Here is a 10263-nt window from a genome sequence, read left to right as displayed (position 1 = left end):
GCCCCAGAGGCGGGTAAACCGGCTTCCGCGCGGCGGGGGGGGGGGGGGGGGGGAGCCGATTGGCGGAGCGGGTCGTGCCGGCGGGAGGCGCGGCTGCCCGGGGGCGGCCTGTGAACCGTGCGCTCCGCCCCCGCGCCCCGGCGCCCGGCCCGGCCTGGTCCCCCCGCAGCGCACGCAGCCCCGCGGGGCAGCGGTCCCCGGGACACTGGGGGGCGGGGGCGGGCAGGGGGGGTGCAGGGAGCAGTGACCCGCGCGGGGGGGGGGGGTTGGAAGGACAGCGGGCAGGAAAGAAGCAAGAAGACACCTCGGTAGGAAAAGCGACAGGGCTGGGGGCAAAGGGCTGCAAGAGGCCCTCTTCCCCGAGCCTACCCTCGCTCGGTTTTCCTTCATTCTTAAACATTTCAGACACAAACAGAAACCAACAGGACCAATTGCAAAAATGACTTAAAAAAATTTTTTTATTATTATTGTTTTTTAATTGCGGTAGCTTGTGGGTGTCCCGGGTCGTACACGGAGGAATGGCAGCGTCCTCAGCTCTGGGGCCGTTCTTATGACCCCCCTGGCTGCACGCAGGGCGACAGCCCGGGTGCCCAGCTGGCCTGGGGCAGATGTTTACTGGGCTGGTACAGGTTGGGGGGTCTCCTGTGCACTCTCGACAGGACCCTGCAACCCGTTCTGCTCTGCTCCTGGCTCCGGATGCTCCAGGGCCTGCCGGGTATCCGCTTGCCACAGCTGTACCAGGTCCGTGGGCGTCTTTCCTGCCTGGGGGAACCAGGAGATCTGATCACTGTTCAGAAGTTTGTACCGGGACATTCCCTCATCTATACCAGGGGTTCCAAACAGGGGCAAATATCTAGAGATGTCTATGGTTGTCACCATCAGGGAAGTGGGAATTACTGGCAATTAGTGAATAGAGGCCAGGGATGCTGCTTAAACATCCTATAATGCACAAGATAAACAGTTGTCCAGCCCCAAATGTCAATAATGTCCTGGTTGAGAAACCCCTACTCACATCCTCCCCGTATCTTCCTGACTTTCCTATTATCCCTTAGGATTATATCCCTCTTTCTTGAGTCAGGGGGACCCTCCCATTCCCCTCTCTTTTGTGATTTCTCTGGGCCCCCAAGAAGAGCTTGGACTAGGGGCGTAGGACCCTTAGAGAACTCCAGGCCCACACCATGTGCTAGGTAGGAGTGGTCATGCCAACTAAGCACTTAGATTCCTTCCAGCTATGTTCCTCCATGATTATGGCCTTCCTGGGCCTGGACATTAGAACCCCCTTTGAACTACTTGGGGGCCTTTGGGAAGTCCTCTTACTGCCCTTTAAGGCTGTTTCTCTGCACTTGCACTCTGGACAGAGATAAACATCAAAAGAGCTGAGGAGGTGTGTGGGCCTCAAGTTCCCAGGAGGCCCAGAGAGACCTCCACTATGAATGTGCTCCAAGGGCAGGCTGAGTCTTGCTCAGTTTTCTCTGTCCTCTGAGTGCCTAGTACAGAGCCTTGGGAAGGGATACACACTAATTACTGAATCAGGGAATGAATGAACTTACTAGGTTCTTGGTCATCATGTCAGCCCCATGCAGGAGTAGCAGTTTGATGATTTTGTAGCGGTTGAGCCTCACAGCGTCATGCAGAGCACTGTCTCCTTCCTAGAGCCAGTGTGACACTCAGTATGGCCCCTGGGGGCATGTGGGAGCCCTCAGGCTGCCTGAACCCCCATGATGTGGCTAAGCAGAAGGGAAGCTGGACACTCACTCTGTCTTTGGCATTGATGTCCAGGCCCAGGGATAGAAAATGCTGCACAATCTCCACATGCCCTGTTCGGACTGCCACGTGCAGGGGGGTACTCAGCAACTGTGTGGGGAGGAAGTGAGAACTGCTGGCTGAAGGGGCCTAGACTGTGGTACTCCAGCCTAATCCCTTCCTCAAGTCCTAATGCCAAGGCCTGAGCCCTGCAAAGACTAGGACTGCTACCATTTCCACCATCCTATCCAGTGGTCAACTCGGAAGCATTACATGCCATGTCCTCTGGGAGGCCTTCTATGGTTCCCCTCTCACCCAGCTGTGAGCAGCTGTTCACTCCTCTGCCCTTCTTTTAATAATTATAATAGATGTCATTTACTCAGAAGTAACCATGTGACGGGCATGGCAAAAGCTGACAAAACATCAGCCTTATGCTGAATAAATAATTTACATACATTTTCCCATCTAATTATATAAGAATTCTGTAAGATGTTTGACAGATAAGCAACAGAGGCTCAGAAGCTGTCACTTGTTCAAGGTTACACACAAAGGAATGAATGAATAGAAAAATGGTGGATGGGGTGCCTGGAGGGCTCAGTCGTTTAAGCATCTGCCTTTGGCTCAGGTCATGATCCCAGGGTTCTGGGATCGAGTCCCACATTGGGCTCCCTGGTCAGTGGGGCATCTGCTTCTCCTTCTCCCTCTGCCCCACCCCCTAGCTTGTACTCTCTCTCTGTCTCTCTCAAATGAATAAATAAATCTTAAAAAAAAAAAAAAGGAAAAATGGCAGATGAATAAACAAGTGAACAGATGAGTGGATGGCTGGATGGACAGATAGATAAAGATGATGAAGGATTGCATGGATGAACAAATCCCACATCTTTTGGGTGATCCCAAAGCTACCTAAATTATGGATTTCTTCTCTTCACCTCTCCTCTGTCCTTCCTGCTCCCACCCCTGATGGCAGTCCCCAAGGTCCTACAGGGGATGGTAAGGAGCCCTCCCTGGTTTCTGTAACCATTCTAGAAATCAGTCTAACTCACTACCTTCCTGCTTCCAGGGCTTTTCTGTTCTCTGCCCTTTGCCCTCCCTCTCCAACCACTCTAATATCTGTGAGTGTTACTGCCTCACCTTATCCCTGATGTTGGTGTCTGCTCCTCGGCTTTGCAGGAGTTTTACCACCTCCAAGTGGCCCCCGCGGCAGGCCCAGTGCATGGCTGTGCAGTCCAGCTAGAAGAGATGGGGCTTTAGGGGAGAAAATGCCTAGGGAAAAGGACCCCAACCAATAGGGTGGGAGGAATCAGGGAAAAGGGGGCAGGGCAGGAGCAGGGGCACCCCTGTGCCTAGGCAATGGACTTGGCAGAGCAGGAGAACCCTCAGGTCCAAGCCAGGTTTATGGAGGATGGCCCCAGGCCATATAACCCACTGGAACTTGGGGCTGGCCCGGAGGAAGCCTGGGTGTGTCCCAGGTTGCCACAGGTTTGCAGGGAGAGGGGGTCTACTGGTTCTGGGCCCACCTCCTACCTCCCACCCAACACCTGCTCTCTTGCTCACCCGATCCTGGAAGTCCACAGTGGCCCCACTCTCCAGAAGCTTCTCCAGGATCTCCATGTGACCTTCCAGGGAAGCTCGATGAAGCGCTGTCCGGCGGAACTGTCCCGAGAGCAACTGTCAGGGCCTGATCTCTGGCCTCAGGCTGAGACCCAGGCCTTACCTCTTTTCCATTCTGATCCCTGTGCTGGGTGCCCATAGCTTCCATGTTCTGGCAGCTCCTTCATGTTCTATTCAGACCAGCCTGGGAGCCCTCTTATGCCCTGGGAACTCTTACTTTACTGTCCCCCACCCCAGGCACATCAAGCTAGATCTTGACACAGGCTGTTCCCTCTGCTGGGAATGCCCCTTTTGCCCTCACTTCATATGACTGCTTGATGAATTCTTGCTCCTCCTTCAAGAAGCAGGGCAGTTCAAGTGCCATTATCTTGAAATCTCTAGGCCAAGCCTGCCCCCAGGGGACCCAGAGAAGCTTCTACAACGAGGGATCCCTGGGTGGCGCAGCGGTTTGGCGCCTGCCTTTGGCCCAGGGCGCGATCCTGGAGACCCGGGATCGAATCCCACGTCGGGCTCCCAGTGCATGGAGCCTGCTTCTCCCTCTGCCTGTGTCTCTGCCTCTCTCTCTCTGTGACTATCATAAATAAATAAAAATTAAAAAAAATAAATAAAAAAAAAGAAGCTTCTACAATGAGAGGGTGTTGGAAGGCAGGCCAAGTCTTACTAGACTCTGTTTCCTTTGAGTGCCTAGCCCAGAACCAGAATGGAGAGGTCCACACCCATGACTAATTCAAGAAAAGAATGAACTTCAGCTTTTTTTTTTTTTTTTTTTTTTTGTCTCTTGAAAAACTCAGGCCATGAGGCATATCTTCCCGTAGTAGTCTAAAGATCTGGTTATGTGCCAGTCTCCCTCTACTCCCAACCCTGGTCTTTCCTTTTTTGTACTTGCCAGCACCTGGCAGGGTGCTCAGAGATGGAAGGTGTTTAGAAAGATTGAGAGGAGTGAGACTCTCAAGTCTCATTGAATGGAAAGGCCATGTAGTCTGAGTCCATATGATGCAGCCTGAAGGTGACCAGTAAATTGCTTAATCCTGGGATAGGAGTATGAAAGAGCACCCTGCCAAGTGTGAAAGAGGCAGTACCAGAGAAAACAAAAAAGTGTGAAGGGTGACAGAAATGTTTTGAAAATCATGGTGATGGTTGCATGCCATGGTAAATATAATTAATGCCACTGCTATGTACACTTAAAATGGCTAAAGTGGCATTATATGTATTTTGCCACAATAAAATAGTAAGTTTTAAAAGGAAGTGTATTATACAATGCAACATAAAAAATAGTATCATATCCTAGCATGTGCTTTATAGTTTTTTCCTTCATTCAGTAAATGCTAATTGAGGCATTAATGTTCCATTTAATCCCCATGACATGCTCTGAGGGAAGCAGGACATTTTACAGAGGAGGAAACTGAGGCACAGCTAGCTGAAGGTCACATAGCTAGGGAATGATAAGAGAGGGTATTCGAGCCCCAAATTCTTGGTTTGGGCTCCTTTTATTTAATTCCATTCCTCTTTCTTCCCTAAAAGACCACATGACATTTATTACCCTGTAGGTAGTTCAAGTTAAAAAAGGCCGAAGGACATAGTAGATAAATTCCTGCACAGGCAAGGGGATATCCCAGCTCTTCTAAGGGCCCTCCTCCCAAAGGACACCCAATGCCTGTTCTCAAACAGGCCCACAAGTGGTTGGAGTGGGGGCGGCAACTCTGAAAGGGAGGCAGGAACAGGTGCAGGTAGGAATATCACCTGATCACAGGTGTCCGGGGAACCCCCATCAGCCAGGAACTTCTCAATGACCTTCATTTTCCCCTCCACTGCCGCTTTCAGGAATGTCTCTTCCTCCACGGGGCCAGTCTGGAAAACATGAATCCAGTCACAGACGGCTGCCCTGCAGTGATCAGAGGCCCTCCTGGCCTTCCTGCACCCCCCGCCCCACCGCTTGCTGACACAGGTGTCCTCCCCAAGACCCTTACGATCTCCTCGGGCTCTGGAGGTGGCTCCTGGGCGGCGGCCAGTGCTTCCCGCTTCTTCTGCTTCCGTTTTTTCCGCAGCTCGATGAGGTTCTGGATCCCGCCCACGTCGATGATCTCCCGCCGAAGATCTAAGGATGTCTTGCGCACTCGCTCTTGGCCCTGCATGGAGGTGGCTCATCAAACCCCACGCTGGGGCCTTGGGGCCCCTGAGCTAAGCTGGGGGAGGAGGATAGGGAGAGCTGCTCAGGAGAGAGAGAATCCAAGTCTAGCTCTCCTGCCCAGGACCAGGAGAAGCAGATGCGACCCTGACACAGACGGCTCGGATCAGGGGACAAGGGGAGATTTAAGGGTCCCAGCTTTGAGCCTTCACATAGGTGAAGGGTAGGATGAGGGAATCTCAGAGGTAACCTTCAGCCCAGGCCTTAAGAATGGAATCTGAATCCCCAGCTTTCCATGCAGTTTCACCTGTGTGTGTGTGGTGTGATCATAAAAGCAACACAGAAACAAAATGTATGAAGAGAAAGCCCTCCTCCCAGAGTTAACTTCTATTGCGGCTTGGTTGATGACCTTCAGATAAGCATCCTATGGGATCATCCTCCACAACAGTGCTCTGGAAACTCTACTTTCCTCTTACCTCTCCAATTAGCACATACAATGTCCCTGAGGCCCTTGACACCAGCATGGTGCCTTGCTGTATTGCTACCCCATCAGTTGGGGCTTCCAAAGTGAATCAATCCCCTGGGATCTTATACACGTGCAGATTCCGACTCAGCAGGTCTGGGGTGGGGCCGAGATTCTGTAAGGCTAGCGTGCTCCCTGGGGGCGTGGGGGGGCTGAGATGATGGTTCTCATATAACACTAGAGGGAGCAAAGCCATAGCTGCCTGTCCTGTCCCCTGAGCACAGAGGTTGGGTTCTTCTCACACTTACCTTAACCTTTTGTAAGGCCAGACTCGGAGCCCCTTGGTGCTTCTCATCCTCCAACACCAGCATGTCCATGGGCAGCTTCTGCTGGGCGTTTCCTCGGAGTTTCTGGTGAGCCAAACAGAGGAGGTGCTCCAGGACCTGCCTACAGCACCCATGGAGGCAGGTAGCCTCTCTCCCAACCCACTCCAAGGAGATCGCAAGGACCTTCTACTGTGTGACCTCAGAGCCCTTCTGAGCCCCACTTCTGATGGGTCCTGGAGAGTCCCTGGCCAGAACCAAGCTCATGGTTCCCCAACTCACCCCAACGCCAATGTCAGTTCAAATACCTTTCCACTGATGGCCGCATTACCTGGCAGAAAAGGGAAGGGCTTCTCAGTCCTCAGCAAAACAAATTTAAGGACTGCCAGAATGCGTGTTCATGAAATTAAATATATTCACTTTTCAAAGCACCCAGATGATGGTGGTGGTGATGATGATGATGATGATTTCTTTGTTGCCATTAAAAATTTGCATTGATGAAATGATTATGGTAAGAGTTTATAGTTATATAGTCACATGTCAGTACAAAAATTTGGCAACTCTCTGTCAGATACCAACGTTTTTTCCTCAGATTTTACTGCTCCATGAAATGCTGGAGCTGGAAACTTGTTGTCAGGAAATCTGAGGGATGGAAGCCACAGCTACCTAGCCTTCAGTTTGAAGGGACTCTTAGCATTCACCTTATCCTTATTGTAATTATATGGGTGAAACTCCTTCCAAGTCTCCTCTCCATTTGTAGTTTTGACTTGTCTGGACCACTTCCTCATGGCCTCCTCCTCTGTTTTAAAGGAAATCACTTTTTGTGAAGCTCTGGCACCCTATTTCTGAAGGCCCTGTGTGCTGGGAATTCTCACTCAGAGTAAAGCTTGAAGAGCCCAGATGGCAGCTGGGGACGAATGGCCGGCCACCTTTACAGAGTTCTCAGCTGCCTTTTGCATTTACCACTGAGCTCTAGTGTTCTATTCCAATTTTGTTTTGAGGGCTGGTTCCCCAGGTCTTTATTTGGGAGGTTCTGTTGCCCACTGGCTGCTCCCTTTTGTGTTGGGCTTAAATGGTTTGAGGTATCCCCAGTGCTGGCCTCACCTGGAACAATGCATCTTCTTCCTGGAACAAGGATGACCTTGGGCTGCTGCTACTACTGCATGTGGGACCCTGGCTGGGTTCCTCATGGAGCATCCAGGAGGTGGGCTTGGGTCATAATTGTCTTGGTAACCCTAGCACCTATGACAGGGCCTAGCGTACGGCAGGTGCTCAGTGAATGTTTGGAGAATAAATGAGTGAATGAGTGAATGGATCATGACAGGGGGCGCTCAGCATCTCTGCCTACCCCTAAGTCTTCAGTGATGAGTCCTAGTATGCTCCCACAACAGAGCCCAAACCAGGGGCTTCCGGACTCTCCTTCGCCTCCCATGCCAAGAAGGGGGAACAGGCTGGACAGAGGCTCCCTTCTGAGAACCCTGCTGGACTGGGGCCTGGTGGGAACAACTAGCTCTCATGCTCGTTAATACCTTACCCAGACTCTGTGGTCCCTTGCTTCAGCTTTGTCTTTGTGAGCTGACATACAGTAAGTATTCAATAAATGCTTACTGGATTGGGTGTTAGTTGGTAAAACACAACAAAACAAACTCCCACCTTACTTTGCAGATTTTTGTACAGATTAAATGAAAGAATGGCCATACAGTGCTTAGCGCAGTGCCGGGCATGTAGGAGGCACTTGGTGGGAAGACCGGCTCTGTGAGCACCCAGCGCCCTGACAGCCCTGCTGCTATATTTGTTAGGTGAATGAATGGATGAGGACTGGTCTGTGTCCCCTTGCTGAAGGCCTCTGTCCAGCGGCAGCACTCCAGAAATGGCCCAGCAGCATGACTCACCTGCCTGGCACCAGGGCAGAAGTCGCATTCTTGGAGATCCAGAGGTGCCCCAGCCCGGACTCAGCAGGTTCAGCCCCAGCTCTTCCCCCCAAAACTTGCCCCCCAACAGAGTCCTGCTCCTTCCCTCTTCCTCACCCCCATTCTGTCACTCCTTTTTTGAATGGATCCTACCTCCAAAGTGATTTGTTTCCTCCCTCCCATTCCTACTAGGGCCAGTCTTTCCTCTCCAACATGTCCTTCTCAGGCTGTCAGAGCTGCCTTCCTAAAATAGGTCAGATGGCACCACCCGCCCTCACTCAGCAGCACTTTGTGGCTCCCCATTGCCCACAGAATAAATCTCTTCCATGGCCCTCTCTGGTTTGTGTCCAGCCTTAGCCCCTACCTATTACCAGATTTTCTCAGAACAGGCCCACCGTCACCCACCCAAACTTCTGTGCCTATCTTTTCCTTCGCTCGGAATGCCCTCCCTCCCAGGTGTCCACTCACCAGCCTCAAAGGCCCCACTCAAATGCCGACGCGTTCCCAAGAGTCCTTAAGCACCCACAGTCAGAGTGACTCACCTACCCTATGTGCCCCTTCACTTCTGACTTAACAACTCTATTTCACCATTACTTCACTCTGCCTGTTTTTCTTTCTTTCTTTCTTTAAGATTTATTTATTTATTTATTTATTTATTTATTTATTTATTTATTTATTTATTTATTTATTTAATTTGACAGAGAGAGAGGGAGAGAGCGCGCACAACCAGGGGGAGCAGCAGGCAGAGGGAGAGGGAGAAGCAGGCTCCCCACTGAGCAGGGAGCCCCATGTGGGCCTCCATATCAGGACCCTGGGATTGTGACCTGAGCCAAAGGCAGATGTTTAACTGAGCCACCAAGGCGCCCCTCACTCTGCCTGTTTCTTAGTGGACTATGCACCTGACAGGTGCTGGCTAAAACAAATGTAGGGCTGGTAAGGAGGTGGCAGGGGCTGGCCCTACTGATCCTCTTATTCCTCACAGCACCCAGCACTTGGTAGAGGAGACTCTAAGTCAGGTACTAATTTAAATAGAATGAAGAGTAGACAAGCCTGCACTCTCCTCTCCCCCACTTCTTTATCCCAGAGAAAATGCAGTTGCCCAGAGCTGCATGCTCCAAAGGCTTCCCCACATGCGGCTGGTAGTCTAGGGGAAACCCACGCTTCCTTTCCCAGCACCCCTTCCTCGCTCTGCTCCCAGTCTTTATCCTTCTTCAGGGACCATATGCTGGGAGTTTGTCCCATCTCAGCCTCCCACTTAGCTGCTGGGAGATCTCGGGGGCCCACACTCCCACATTCTCAGGCAGCACCCCAGCTGTCCTGCTTGGTGCAGGCTGGCCTGCCTCCACGAGGCCCAGCTGGGTGGCAGGATCTCAGGAGCCCAGCTTGCCTCACCCGCCCCACTGTCTCTCAGTTCTTGGGATGGAAGCTCCAGTCTCCCACTGCCAGCAACCCCCTCCACCAGGAGCACTGTTGGGCTGGAATGGAGCCATTGGGCCCCTGGGGACACTTGCCTTCCTTCCCACTGAAGATGTGGCAGCCAGGCTCTTGCTTCCCTTAACAATAGAGCTGGATCTCCTTAGAATCCCCTTGGGTCCCCACACCATACCCATACCTCATTCTCTTCCTCCTGCGCCAGCCGCTCTTCAATAAGTGCCGTGGCCCTCTGCACTGCCTCAGAGCCCTCCATGGTGCTGTCTGTAACCACCCTCTGCGGGCCACAGGGCTTCAGGGGCTTTATAAGCCAGGGCATCCACCCCCTCCCCGCTGGGCGCCTTTGCCATGAGCTCACCGGCCCAATTCTCCACCTGCCTCCCCCACCTGTCACCTTCACCCCAGGCAGCCCCAGCGAGCTAGGGGAAGCAGGGACAGTTTGCCCCCCAGCCTCACCCCCTGGCCTATTGGAGCTGAAGGGCCCAGTGTCCCAAAAGCAGAGCTGCAGGAAGGAGCTGCCCAGCCTCTGTCCTGAGTGCTTGGATCCAGTTGGGCCTTAGCCGCGGCAGCTGGACTGCACAAAGGACACACTGGCTGCCCCCAACCCTGATGGTAGTGCCACCTGCTGGACGCCTGGAAACTGCCTAACCAGTGCCA

The 10263-nt window shown here is 52.4% G+C and overlaps 1 protein-coding gene and 1 long non-coding RNA gene across 2 annotated transcripts; one reads left to right on the top strand and one right to left on the bottom strand.

The window, feature by feature from the left end:
• Positions 1 to 440: 440 nt before the first annotated feature.
• Positions 441 to 9971, bottom strand: ANKRD2 (ankyrin repeat domain 2). Its single transcript, XM_038578432.1, is given in 10 exon segments — positions 441 to 762; positions 1551 to 1649; positions 1756 to 1854; positions 2875 to 2973; positions 3298 to 3396; positions 5095 to 5202; positions 5322 to 5480; positions 6251 to 6352; positions 9788 to 9880; positions 9882 to 9971. Coding segments are annotated over 10 exon segments (1083 nt in total). The 5' UTR covers positions 9957 to 9971; the 3' UTR covers positions 441 to 612.
• Positions 2522 to 6768, top strand: LOC119866569. Its single transcript, XR_005380475.1, has 2 exons — positions 2522 to 5490; positions 6267 to 6768. It is a non-coding gene; the product is annotated as an uncharacterized LOC119866569 (long non-coding RNA).
• Positions 9972 to 10263: the final 292 nt, after the last annotated feature.

Source organism: Canis lupus, chromosome 28, assembly GCF_011100685.1.
Source record: "Canis lupus familiaris isolate Mischka breed German Shepherd chromosome 28, alternate assembly UU_Cfam_GSD_1.0, whole genome shotgun sequence".
Classification (NCBI taxonomy): Eukaryota; Metazoa; Chordata; class Mammalia; order Carnivora; family Canidae; genus Canis; species Canis lupus.
Note: the sequence above shows the minus strand (reverse complement) of the source record. Positions and strands in the feature narration are given on the sequence as shown.